Raw genomic sequence first — 15,179 nt, 5'->3', positions numbered from 1 at the left:
AACTCAGACTAAATGGTAAAGGTAAAGTTAATATGAACAGTTTACTGTAGAAGATCAAAAAGCTTGTTCAGGAGACTTTTAAAAAGCCTGAGTGTCTATGGGCATAAACACAAAAGTGAAAATATACAAAAACATCACAATGGTGATAACCAGAGTTCAGGACGGAACCCTGGACCATGTAGATCTCAGGAAGAAAGAGACCACTTGAACTTCTCCAAATGCTTAGCTTGAGAGGGGAAATGGAGGAGGATTGTTCAGAGATTTACAGAATGTGGGAGAGTACAAAGAGCCAGCCACAACAATGGCTGGTGGTCAGTGAAGACAGGTAACACAGCAGAAATAAACAGCAAGATATACATATTAATCAGTCGACAGAGAATGTCTTAATTTATATTTTCCTAAATGGAAATCAAAGACAGGTAACCATCATGACAGCAGTTTGCAAACTACATGTTTGTTATTAGTGTACCTATTAACACTGATCATTACGGTAAACAAAGCACAAAGCAACTAATCCCGATAACGATTCTCAAAACCAACAGCAATCTGATGCAGACAAAATATAACATACAAGGTACAGCTGAGCTGTGGGACTTTCTTACTAAAATGGGCTCCTTCTAAAAATAAACAACAAGTACTTACAACAGCTTTGTCCCTCAATGCCATACAGCAGAGGAGCTGAAACAGCAAGGATCTGTCCTCGAGTCACACTAGTCAGAATCGCATCCCTGAGACCACCAGTCCCCACTAACGCTAAGCACAAACACATGCAGAAGAAGATGGATCCAAGCAGGGGCTGCTATTGCTGGCATACCATCTAACAAGTGAAGCCAGGTGGGCACCACTGTCACCTAGCTAGTTACCAGTACTATGCCGAAGTACATGGATAGGGGGCAGAAATACAGCTACTGGAGACGTAACTGCACAAGGAGTAGAAGTTGGGGGGATACAATAACTAGCTGTTGCCCCTACTAAATATTTCCTACAATTGCTCATTACTGGGTGCAGTAGCAATTAAGATACAAGAAATCTATACAGTATGCCAATATATAGTCATCGCACAGGACAGGTACAAGATTAACTTTGGGTTTTGGTTAATACCAAATATATTGCTTCAAGCTCAGCTTCTTTTCCCTCCAGCAGTCTGTCCAGCTCTAATAAAATAAAAGTTTCATAGTAGTGACAGAAGTACCGGCCGGTGTCTAAAACTCTGTTTGACGTGACTGAATAAGATTTTTGGATTCCTTGCTTTGATAGTGTAGTAGTTGCAAGTTGCAACACGGCTGTCAAATTAATTTTCCCATGGATAGTTTTACTTAGGTTACATTCTTTGATCTCATATCACACTCGAGTCAGACAGGCAGTCATAAAGCTGAAGTCATCACACATGCCCCTACACGTTGGCGATACATGATGACACCATTACTTTAAAATTGTAAAAAAAAAAAAAAATCAGGAATTAAAGAAGCCAGTCAAAAATTCATGGCACCCCATTATTTTGCCCTCAAAACCAGTAAATACCAACAGGTATCACACCCACACACGTACTCACACACACACACAAACACACACACACACACACACACACACACACACACACACACACAAACACACACACACACACACACACACGGATTCCATGTTTGCTGTTGCTAAAGAATGCTTCAGTATAAAAACTAACAATATATACACAAAACAAAAGCAAAAGTAATGCCATACAGAAAATAACTTTAAAAGCACTATTAAATACTATCAAAGATAAACAATGACATAGAAAGCATGGTGGAGGGATGAATAGAGCTCCCAGAACCTAACACTAACACTTTAACACACACACACACACACACACACACACACACACACACACACACACACACACACACACACACACACACACACACACACACACACACGTATACACACGCACTACTAAACTTGTAAATTAAACATTAGTAAAATATATAACGTAATAAAAAGAAAAAAATACTACTAAACTGCACCGTAAAAGAAAAAAAAAGAGTCAACCTACATACAATACTCCAGGGTGACAGAAACGTACATGTATAAAAAGGAAACTGACAAGCCAGTTCACTCCTAGTCCTATAAGGTCACCTAGTGGACAAAGCTGAAATGCACATTAATAAAAAGAGAAAACTTAGTCAAAATTAAAAAAAAAAAAAAAAAATCATCAGTTTGCTAAGTCCAATCATTCCTTTCAGCAGAGATATTGCAGGAAAATAACAAAGGCACAGTCCTACTCAAAGCATATTGTGCAGTGCATTATTTCCATGCAATGCCCATTATGTTGGAAATGATTGCTTGCATAATGCAGCCCAAAATCGATGAAGGGGCTTCTGACAAAATTGCCCTGCACTGATTGATGCGTTGTCAGAGAAAAAGTCCATTTCATTCTAGGCTTGTAAGAAACAACACAATTCACTTTAGGGTAGGAAGTTTTCAAAGAAAGTAAATGTACAGTCCAGAAGAAAGCACAACTGGATTAGTGCCCAATGCTCAAACATTTAACAGACAATTGTAGTGCATATATTTTGGCCTGTAAAGTTCCATTTCACTGGTCTGTTAGTCAGTGGTTCTATTCTCATGTTAAACCCTAAAGTCTGCTCAACACAGAACAGTACCTAGAAGGTAAAACAGTTTTAAAGGTATAAAATATTTTGGGTTGCAACACTTCTTTTTTTGTGTTATTTGTGCATAGCTAAGGATACTGCAACAAAAATCAGTATGAAGAGCATAGTACAGTTGTGTAAGATGAACTTACCGTAACAGTAGATGTTCAAATGAACACTGTTGTAGTAGCTGCTCCTTCCCAACATCCTCCTTGTTTTTTTGTGTATTTTTTAAGCCAGGGTGTGAACATTTATTTTTTATTGTTCCTAGCCTTGGCCATTCATGGCTCAGACTTGTTCTCTCTGCTGCCAGGAAAGCTCTAAAGGCCTTCATGCCCAAACCTGACTTTTAGTTAACTCACCTGGAGCTGTTTGACAGTTTGGGGACATGGAAGGTACCCAGAAGCTTTGGAAGCTGGCCTGCTGTTATATTATTGGCAGGATATAACCGATATAGCTAAGGCTACTGCAGCAGTCATGATTCAAATATCTACTGTCATGCTATATATATATGACAGCTGTAGTGCATATATTTTGATTTGTAAAGTTTCATAAAAATAGTCTGTTAGTGTTAGTCAGTGGTTTTGTTCTCATGTTAGAGCCTAAACACTGCTCAATACAGAACAGTACCTAGAAAGTAAAAAAAAATTAAAGATGTAAGTTACTTTGGATTGTAACACTTAATTTTTGTGTCTGGCAGCACAGTCTATTACAGTTTTTTTAGAGACTCAAAGATACAAAACTGTATGTGAGGCAGTGCTAAATGTGTCACACTTTCACAGCTCTAAAATGCAGCACTTTTAATAAGTTATATATTGAGCCAACTGAAGGCCCATGTACTATAAAGAATTAAAATCATCCATCTCCAAGTATAAAGAACTTGAGAGAGAGGGACTGTGAGATTCCTGGATTGACTTATTTATAAGATTGAGGCAGGATATGTAATTCTGCCAGCTGCTGTTTTAAAGTAATCTTTGGGAAGGCCATCAGCTGAGGCTAGAGCATGGTTTGGGTTTGTTTAAGAGTAGCTTTATGTAGGATACGGACACAGGTTTGAAGGTGAAAGTGGATGTGGTGATATGTGGTTAGTGGGCAGCACTGGACAGGATGCTGAAGAAACCTTAGTTAGACAGGCTATACTGTCTAAGAAATTAGCTTAATTCAATTGTAGTTTCAAGTGGTGAGTTAGTGAGTGTAGTGTTAGAGCTGAATTTTTGGTCAGGATATAAGATTTCCTTAATGGCTGACGAGAATTTTTTAGAGTTGTGTTTACTTCTTCATCTTCTTTCGGCTTTTCCCGGTTAGGGGTCGCCACAGCAGATCACCTGTCTGCTCATGATTGGCAGTGGACTTTTACGGTGTTGAATTGCCAGCCCGACGCCTAAACTTCCATGGAAGGCACACACATGCACACACTCATGCCTAGGGCCAATTTAAAGTATCCAATCCACCTACAGCATAGCATGTCTTTGGGACGTGGAGGGAAACTGGAGCACCCTTTGGTATGATACCCATATTTACACACACTTTAAAATAAGCCACTTCAATGTCCAACATTTTAAACTTGTACAAATAATTGTGCAAGATATCAAGATTGTTTTTGTAAGTGTTGGTTAGTAAGTCTCTGTTCTCATTAGACATTTTAAAATTATAATTACATCCTTGTAAAAGCCATTCATTTATACCAGCATTATGTTCTGAAAGTTTTAATAGTTTGGTTTTTTTTTTTACTTAATTTATTAGATTTTCGGTGTGTTTTTGGAGCACTCCAAAGTTTTCCAGATACTGGGATGTTTTACATTTTGCCGTTCTTTTCACAGTTTTTCTCTAACCTTCATTAGCAGTCTCTTCTTTCTGGATAGACAAATTGCATTATTTAATTTAGTTTTTTTTTTCCTTCAAGGAGGTGCTAGGCTATTTAAGATATTTATTGCATTCATTTACAGCATCATCTAGAGGGAAAGGATTTTTAGGACATTCTAATTAAAAATTATAGCGTAGTAATGAATATTTCTGGGTTAACTTGGAGAGGTTGCACATTCCTTTATAAAGAGCAATGGATGTGTGAGATGTCTGGTTTTATAGATGGGGGAATGGTTACTGAGAGATACTTACATTGTACCTGTAGTTGTGAATTTGTAGAGTTTGATACTAGGATCCAGTCTAATAGGGAATCTAATGTATTGCTATATTGTATGGGGATATTTGAGAAAAACCCTATGGGTTCATGTTAAATGTTGGTGAGTTAGAGGTTTTATCCAACCAATTGATATTGATGTCACCTAGTAGTATTTTTTCCTGTGGAATTGTTATAGATATCCAATGTAAAATATCTTCCAGTGTAGCTATAATGTTGCTAAGAAGGGTGTAAAGGACAGTAATACATATTTGTTTATTTTCCGGAAATATTGAGAAGTTCTGCTGAACTAAATTTTCATATGGGGTTGTTGTAAGGTGTAATGTCATAGTTGGTGGGAAATATTAAAGCAATACCACATTTCATATATATATATATATATATATATATATATATATATATATATATATATATATATATATATATATATATATATATATATATATATATATATATATACAGTCTTTACAACTGATATAGTCTGGAGGGGGTGTAATTTTGGAGTTATTTATGCTGAGATTAAACCAAGTTTCAGTTATAGTGAGACTATCAGCCATTTATTGGATAATCCAGGCATGTAGCTAAGTAGTTTTATTTCTTATGCTTCTAATATTTATGGCAGCAAAAGTTAGATTACCCAGGTTGGGGGTTGATCATTGTGAAGTTATAGTAGTGTATGGTAAGAAATATCTTGAGGTTGGTTGTGATAGGTGGTGCCAGGATTACGATGAATGTCACTTCCTTGGAGGATTTTAGTACATTTTTTTAGAGTGTTTTTCCTGCATAAATTTATTTTGATTTGAGTTTAAATGGAGCTAATCAGTCTACATTTGGGGCAAATGTGAGTGGGTCATTAAATAGGTTTGGTGCACTGTGTGGAGAGTTTAGGGAGGAGGTATGGATAGGTGGTTAGGGCAGAGATGGAGAGATGTTGAGAGATATTATTGAGTCATGGTAGGATGAAGGATGGCTCAGAAGTAGATGAAGAGTGGAAGATAAGCTGAGAAGTAACATGATTAAAGAGATCTGAATTTTATTGAATGCAGGTAGTGGGGAAGTAGGACTCATGAAAGAAGCAAAAAGTTGCAGGGCTGTAGGATATTTAGTGGTATTCAAATCTGAAATCTAGTAGAATTTGGGTAGGGAAGGAGTTTTTTTCTGTGAAAGAAGAGAGTTAGGCTGTCCTGGATTTTTTTCTTATGTTTCTGAAAAGGGTATGACAAATGGGGTTTGAACGGATATAGTATGCGGATGTAATTAAGATGGGAAGTAGTGGGGGGTTATTTGGGGAAAGTAGAATAACAGATCCTTGTAAGGGAGGAGTTAAGAATGAAAAGATACAGTAGAGCTGTACTATGGGACAGAGAAAGGTTATTGGGAATAATGCTAAAAGGTAGATGGAAGCTGGGAAATAGGAAAATACAAATATGTGTGTTTGAATGATACTAGCAAGGTTCTCATGTTCTGGCCTTATGCTTGAATTTACACAGTGTCTGGTGCAGAACAATGAATAAAATGTAAAACAGCTTTTAAAATCTGCAAAAAAGTATATCTCTTATCTTAAAAAAAACTTGTTATGTGTCAGATACGTCAGTGTTAAGAAATTGCCTTCAAGCCTTGCCCTGTGGTACACACGGATAAGGAAGATTTATCAATTAGAATGAGATATAGTCCTTTGCGTCATACCTCTCAGTTGTCCCCATTTTTGTAGAATAGTTCTGATTTTGCCTCAGGTTTGCTCCCCTTCATTCATAAAACCTATGATGTTTGGGTAAATCACCAAGGTGAGTTTCATACTTTTTATTATTCAAAAGTGCATGTTGTTTTAAAACTTATTGTTCTGTTAGCCCTTTTAAGTGAGTTACAGTTGTTGTTGTCTTTCGGCTTTTCCCGGTTAGGGGTCGCCACAGCGTAACTCCAGTCCACTAATGATTGGCAGTAGATTTTAATGAACGCCGAGGTGCCAGCTCGATGTTCAACCTTCAACGAAGGCACATCCATTTACACATGTCTTTCGAATGCCCACCCAACCGTGGGGAGGACATGCAGACTCCACACAGAAGGCACTCCCCACACTCGTTTTAAAATTGTCCCGAATTTAAGTTTTTGTTCCCCCAGTATTTTTGTTTTGTCTGGAATTTTTGAGAAAAGAAATTTAGAGATATGCCTTGCATCACTCAATAAACCTGAATTCAAGTTATAGGACGGACTTTTGAGATGTATGAGGGCAGTTTTATCCCAGGTATTTTAATTTTCCAGCAAAACAATGAGAGATAACAGATGAGGTTTTAATGGTGTAGCAGAAGCATGACTGAAAGAATTTCAGACTTTTCTGCATGTTGTATCAATCCATCAGTATTTAAGAAAGGCATGCGCATTATCAGGGGAATGCATTGGTTTGATTAGTTTCGGATGAGAATGCGATCAGCTGGAAATAATTATACCTCTGAGTGATGTTCACATCATGTGCTTCCTAAACTTTAATTATCAAGCTGAATTACAACAGCTGTTAGATAAAGTGCCATGCAAAAGAATATCAGGGAGAGAGAACATTACTGTCTTGTACTGTGCTAAGCTGAAGGAATATCAGCAATGGCTGCTTCTCAGGACTAAATCAGTGGAAGCGTCCTGTATACTCGCTGTTAAAAATGAAAAAGCTAATTGTGATAGAATCTTTTGAACAAATAAGGAAAGAAATTGTTATAAACAAATCAAGTGCTATTTTTAAACAAAACAAGTAGTATCCAGGAGTTGTTTGTGTGCCACAGAGAGATAAGGAAAGGACTGTGATCACACCAAATTGGCCATTTAATGACACAGAGCTGGCAGAGTCTGGTAAGGAAGATGGAAATGAGCTGCTTGCAGTAATGTTTCAACCATCCTAAAAGGAGAGGGTGGGTTATTATTTTTGTAATGCTTTCAGCTGCTAGAGACAGGGTTTTCCATTAAGCTATATGTAGACCAAGGATATGTGCTAAGCTCTGCATATCAGCCACATTTGATGTAGCCGTCATTTTGCGGGTGTGGAAGCATGCATGCAGTTCAGGAATAGTGCAGCGGATCTTGTTTTGGAAGCATGCATTGTCAGGCACGAGGGATGGGAGGGGGTTAAAATAACATCAGAAAAATCTCATGGTGGTTACATCATGCTTAGCTCACAGCCCATACAAGAAGAATGCATTTACCTGATGCTGAAGCCTTGCCATACATCTTTAAGACTCCCTTAAAGTAAGGTACAAAAGCCTCCCATAACTAAAAAGATTGTGTATTCCCAAGTTGTACTCACAACAGAGCAATGTTTTATGGAGCATTTTACAGATGATCACATTTGCGATTTAGTTAGTATGCTGTGTATCATAATTACCATTCATAAGCAAACGCGTAATATTGCAGAACAGTGGAGTTAAGTAAGGCTTCCTTTTTCACAGCTGTTCTGCAGTACTAGACTTAGCGCACTTAGAGATGCAGGGTTGTGGGGCTGCCGCCTGCATAAATATTTGGCATATGCAGTGTTTTTCTGTTGTTCAGGACTTGATCACTTATGTACAATGAAATGATTCCTGACCATGTCTACATTAGACTAAAGCATGTATACTCCTTTGTATTAATATCAACTTTCTTGTTTGATCATAATGTACATACAGTAAAGTCAGAAAAAAATCTTAAAGCATTATATAATATCGTAGCACTATATATTCATATCCGTTATGTTAGAAGACTGTAACAGAGAAGTAGTGCAGCACCACAGTATAAGACACACAGGATGTCATCACAGAACTTCCACAAGTGTAACTGAATTCACCAAAGACAAACGGGAGTGGGGGTATTATATTCTGCAGAAGAGAGGGAAATAAAACTAAAATCAATATTTTGATTATATTAGCAGACCAAAGATAGCAGCACTAATTAAAGAGGTGCAGACAATCTGCTGTTTTGGTGATATCACATCATTCCAGTATAATAAAGAGTACAGAATATATAAAGTAATATTTTCATAGTACTGGTGGCATAGCAAAATTCACTATGTTTGGTCCCAACTGGTAGGCTTGCAGCAGCCTCTAGTACACGAAGCAGCCAGAAATGGCAGGATGTTATAAGGCTTCCAACACATGAACACAGTGTTAAATAAACACGCACTCACATATGCATAAATACAAACACACACACACACACACACACACACACACACACACACACACACACACACACACACACACACACACACACACACACACACTCTTGAACACAAATTCACATATACATAGCTTCTGTCTATGCACATGAATTGCATAGCTTGAAGTAAGGCACATCCACTCAGTATGCAGCGTACCCTGACATGCTTTACAGGATTACACAAATGTACATAAAATGGGCTGTATATATAGTCAATTGACATACTCCTTAGATTATTCCAAACTCCAGATGTATTAAAATTAATTTTTGAATGTGTTAGGAAATGATAATAAATAAAACAAAACTTACTTAGCACAGCCAGAGTTAGAGAGAAGATTTTAAACAGTATGACCATTTTACAAATGGACAGTCTTTTTAACAGGTGTTAGTAGATGATAACAACAAGATGCTTGTATTGGTTATGAAAGCTATTTATAGGAGTGAGCAACAGGAGTGAGAGAAATAATGTGATAGAGAAATTCTAGGAAACAGATGTCAGGAAACTAAGTAAAGGGTTTTCAGATAAACCTCTGATACAGTGTTGATACGATGGGTAAGGCGGTAACTCAAATCGTAAAGAGCAATGATTGGTGCAGAGTTCCCTAGTAATCCATTGGTATCCACTATGGTCCTGCAGGAATTAGTACCAGAACCAGCACTTGATTATTATTGTATCCAGTATAGTTAGGGAAGAAAGATTAAGGTAAACAAATATGAAACAGATTCTGTAATTATGGGTTGGAAGGAAAGAAGGAGCCTAAATTTAGTTAACAGTATGAATAGTAATCTGAGCTAACAGTCAATTTAATGTGTTGCAAAGTTACGTGGGTAGAAAGTATTGAAGTTGAACTGAAATATACGGCAGTGGAGTGAATCTGGAGAAAAATCAGAAGGAAAATATGTATAAGATATTATCCATACATTTTTTTACAGTTTTGCAACACTGAATTAGTGGCCTGAGGAAAATTACAATGAATGCTGTGCTGTGTCCTACTGGTGGATGGAACTGAAAGAAGCAGATGATACTTGTGGAGTATGTTTGTCACTGATAAGGTTTGCTCCGAGAGTGTGGTCCATAGTTTTGGAGACTTTACAGAACATTACACCGTTGAGGACTAAGGTGAACAGGCATTTAAGTAAATCAAATGAAAACTGGGCATGCTGAAGTAAGAGACGGAATGTTCTAGATACCAACAATTTAGAGGAAGCAAATAATTCAGTTAACATGATATAGCGTGACTGTACTGTCTGAGCAGTGTAAAAACTTAAAGCTACAACAATGAGCTGGATGTAATGGAGAGTTAGCCTCACTCTACTGACCAGGTGCATGGCTATGCTTAGACCATGTATTCACTGACTTCTGTTAAAAAATGCATTGATAATTGCTAGAATTTAAAACAAAAAATTGCATATTTATTGTGGTTTATTTGTATGAATTTTATTATTACTTTTATTTGCTGTTTAGTTGTTTGGTTGAATGGGTAGTTTTTTCTTGAGCATGCGATTTCATTTTTTTTGTTTCCATATGAATGCATATGCTGCACAGAATCATATAATATTGATGGGTAAACCACTGTTTAAAAAAATGAAAATTCTCCAAGCCTCAGTTCCCTGATAACACCATCGCTTCCATTGAAAAGTATTGTATATGAATCGTGTAATCACAAAGAATAATGTCCATGTGTTTATCCCCTACACACGTGCAGTAAGACCATAGAGTTTGATTATATAAATTTGGGTCTGTATTACGAGAACGAAAACTGCATTGCTCGAATACCTGTTTGAGCGACATGGAAAGTGCGAATGTCTCAAATATCGAAACTCAGAAATGACACTAACAAAAACTGTCACTAACTGTTTTATGCAGGAGGGGCAAGCCCCCCCTGCACCCCCACAGCCCCGCTACTTAAATATACCAACTCTGAGATCGCATTTCATTGAAGTAAAAGGAAGAATTCTCTACGGTGATCTCCGTTCATTCTTTTAATATCTCGTTCTTTCCTTGTCGCTCAAAAGGTGTTTGCACAATGCAGTTTTTGTTCTACTAATATAGACCCATACATTTAGGTGGGTGTGAAGGGTGTAGGAGGTAGGGGCCATCCCCCACCTTCAAAAAGAAAAAAAAAGATGAAAACAGCATTTTCTGGAAATTTTTTTTTTTTGTGTGGGTCAACATTCGGGGAAGCAATATTGGTGGGGGGGGGGTAATGTACATTGTGCAAACTTGTGTACAATTCAGTGAATCCTGTTACAAGCTTTTTAACATGTTTATATTGTTGTATTTTAGTATTGTAGTGGAATAGTTTTATGTATGGGTAAAAATATATCTCTGTGAGACATTGTTCATCAAACTGAGACAAAAGACCTGTGCTTTAGTTATGCCCATAAAATGCTAAATGTTTATTTTCTATATTACTTAACAACATGGAATGTGTGAACAGTTACTTTAGTAGAAAGCATTGAAATTGCTAGTGCCTGAAAACTTGACTGGTTTATGAGACTAGTTAGTTCTTTTTGCATTCATTTTGTCAAGTGTTTGTTATTGCTGTTAGCTTACTTGGCAGTTTGGTTAAGTCGTTGTTTTTTAGTTTTTCCTGCTGTTCAGTGCAAAACTGATGAAATCTGAATTTCCAGGATTAGTTGCAGCAACATTTAACAAAAAAATGTGGCAAGGTAGCTACCCTCACAATAATTACTTGTATTATATATTATTGCAAATTATTATTATTAATAATTACTCTCCAGAGAATATTGTTTTGAAAGATAGGAAACTGTATTTGTTTGTAGGGACATATGGCATGATGTTGTCATAACTTTTAAAATGTAGCCTTGGGTAACACAGTTTGGGAGTATGTCTTTGCGAGCAAAATCCGTTGTAATCTACATGTAAAGGGGTTGTAGCCCCCTTGCAAAAATGTTCCTATACTAAAGCATTATTCCTTCCTCTTTCTTTCTCTTTCTTTTTTCTTTCTTTCTTCTTTTCAATGTAAGCTTAGTGCACTGCAAGGATGTATTTACATAATACAAGAAAGTAAGTATGAAAGCAAAAGAAGGAAAAAGAAAGAAAGGAGGAAAGAAAGATGTTATGATTGTGAGAATACCTTCGTCAAACTACTGAGTTAGACTTCTTGCATAAAGTCATACTACAAAGTTTTGACAGTAATAATTGTATTATTTCTTAATACAGGTTATTGGAATTGTGATGGATATATTTACTGATGTGGACATCTTTAAGGACATTGTGGAGGCTTCAACACGAGGAATCCCTGTATATTTATTACTTGACCATTCAAATTTTAGCTGCTTTCAGAATATGGCTGAGAAACAGGCAGTTCAAGTGCAGAGGCTAAGAGTAAGTCATTTTCATTTCACTGACATTTTAACAAGAACTCATATGTTACTATTGTAAATAAATTCATGTGTTAACTGCTTACCTACTGTTACAGCTTGTATTTTTCCTAGAATGACTTATTTTTCTTATTGTTGTGTATTATTATAATGAAAACATATTTACAATTTTGAAGATAATGTTCAAGCTTTCATAAGTTGACTGTCTTTAGCTTCCTCTGCTGTATAGCTGCTTTATAGTACCAATGACCATTTCACACAAACCACATACAATAAAAATTAATGTATTTCTACTTTTTAGGGGCCATAAAATATATACTTTTGTATTTAAATAGCAGAATTACATTTGAAGTGCTCTAAAAATCAAATCAAGTATTTTAAGGAAGGAGTAATATAAAGCTTATAGAAATTAAAGCTCCTACACTTTAATCAACTAACATTATCTCATATAATCATCTACCACCCAAAAAACACCCCAGCCCTCAAATACATTATTTAACCCTACTTTGCTTCAAGATCCCTCTGCTCTAGTAATAAACTTATTTTACGAGTCACCAAAGCAAAAAACTCAGCAGGCAAATTCATTTTCTCCAACTATACTTTCAAGCTTTGGAGCAGCCTACCAAACTCTCTAGTGACAATTCCCTCAATAGTACAGTTTAAAAAGCTCCTAAAAACCCACCTTACAAACTCCTGGCTCTGTTCCTGCAGCTCCGTAGGATAGGCCATTCCCTCCCCCACTCTGATTTTTTAACCTCCTTCCTAACCCTCCTTCCTTAACCGTAAAGGACCTCGTGAGTAGCATTGAATGAATGCACATAACCCTTCTAAATAGCTATGATTCACTACATCTGCCAAACTAGATGTCTCTGCTTATCTAAATGTTGTCATTGTTTAATTTCTGTGACTTTGGAATGTAACTATAGATGCCCTGAATGTAATATATTCACAATGTTGATATCTTACATACTGTTTTACTGTTATAATGTACATTTTTAGCTACCTTCTTGTTATTATGTTACTTTATTACTTGGAGCTTTTTTCCCTGGGCCTCCACTGAAAAAGGACATGTGTCCAGTTTGAGTTTCCTGGTAAACAAATGTAAAATAAATAAAAAATAAATTAAAATCTCTAAACACTCAAAAGAGACATTCAATAACACACCAGAAGTTGAACTTACATTTATGTGTCAGGCTAGCTTTTAATGAAATCTGTTGAAGTGTAAATTATTAATAACAGGAATTTCTAGGAGATGACAAGTGATATGTAGACAAAACATATTTTGTTACATTTTAAAGAGAAGGAGAGAGGCAGAAAATAAACATAAAGAGAGAATGATTACTTAAAAACTCATGAAAACGGGAAACCTGTGTGTATCTTTGTAGAAATAGTTTTACTTAACCACAGCCAGGGAAGAATGAATACAATAGGTTTCATCAACACCCACAGATAGCCATTTAATGATACATTTGGCACTGATACTATTTTAGATGAAGCATAAATGATAATTATTTGTGCAAAAATGTCAAAAGATACATGGTCTAGAGAGCTTACATACTAAATTCTATAACCTAGGAAGAATAGCTTTTGCCAAAACATTAATGGATATGTTTAGTGATATCAAAATGGGTCTAATGGCACCACATTAATGACTACAGTCAGGGTAATTGCATTTCCAAAACATAAATGGGTTGTATACAATGTAGGTCAATATAGTCCTAGATTTCCTATTAAAGTAGGTATAAAAGAAAACTAGGATTATTGCTGGATATGCTACTCTGCAAAAATCAAACAAGTGTCCTTCCTAAAATTGAAAATTATTTTGAAAAGTTCCAAGTTAATAGTATAATACCTAATTATTTGCTGTTTTGTCGATAACTACGGAGGTAAACATTTGTATGTATTATCCTTTTTGACCTGAAAAACATTGACTCTTTTGAATGGATGATTATTATTTCAGATTTTGAATGTAAAAAGTTTGGATTTAATTTTGTTGCTTGATTTCAAGCCTCAGATAATGTACAAGTGTTTTATTTATTGTTCATTGGTTGCATATCAGCAGGAACCCAAATTCATTGTATTTGTTTGCACTGTGTGGTACTTATTCTAGATGGTGCTTGGGGAGGTTTATAATATTTTTCATTTTTTTGTATAATTTTTATTACTTAGATATGTTCCCTTTTTCACCTCATCATTTTAGGTTGTTCATTTCTGGGTGCTATTTAGTATTCTTTATTTTGTTGATTTGATGTGTTTAAATGTGATTATTCTCATTTTACTCTGATATGGTTATTAGGTTAATTTGTCAGTTTTTAAGTGTTTCAACCTTTTAAAAACATGTTGTAACATGCTTTACACTGTTAATGTGCCACTTATGTCTTGTTTCATGTGCAAACAACTCTTTTTTTATAACATTTAAGTTTTCTCTGACAGAGGCCTGGTAAGCTGTTCTGTCCACAGTTATTAAGTTAGAGTTTTGGTAGCTATATCTGTTAATTTTTTTTTTTTTTGTAAAGGGTCACTGGGCATCCTTTATTATAAAGTTTATTCTACATTGATGTGTACATTTTGTGTTGAAAGGATTGTCTTAGTTTGCACTGCTTTAGTATTATCCTTACAAATCTTCTTCCCATTGCATTGTGGACATTTGGTAGCATGTACCTATGCTTCCTTCTTAAATATTGAAGCATTCTTGATAGTTTCTGTTTGTTTTCCATACCTAATAACTCATGTTAGTCCTCTTTACTACACAACACTATTCATTTTATGCTTTTTCCATTTGTTTGATATTTATAATAACTGAAATGATGTTCTTAGTATAATATAGTAATTCAGCAGTCATTCAAAGGAAGGCAGTATTCTTTTTCATTTATTTCTTTATTGTCACAATAAAT

The 15,179-nt window shown here is 35.8% G+C and overlaps 1 protein-coding gene across 1 annotated transcript in view; it reads left to right on the top strand.

Annotated features, from left to right (window-relative positions):
• Positions 1-15,179, top strand: part of FAM83B (family with sequence similarity 83 member B) — a 936,941-nt gene that overhangs the window by 611,438 nt on the left and 310,324 nt on the right. The window contains exon 3 of the mRNA XM_044063868.1: positions 12,125-12,289. Within this exon, the coding sequence (XP_043919803.1) occupies positions 12,125-12,289 (165 nt within the window). The remainder of the gene's footprint in view (positions 1-12,124; positions 12,290-15,179) is intronic.

The sequence above is a fragment of the Protopterus annectens genome, chromosome 2.part2 (genome assembly GCF_019279795.1).
Source record: "Protopterus annectens isolate FY-2018-M chromosome 2.part2, PAN1.0, whole genome shotgun sequence".
Taxonomy (NCBI): domain Eukaryota; kingdom Metazoa; phylum Chordata; order Ceratodontiformes; family Protopteridae; genus Protopterus; species Protopterus annectens.
This window is presented reverse-complemented; position numbering and strand designations above follow the sequence as displayed.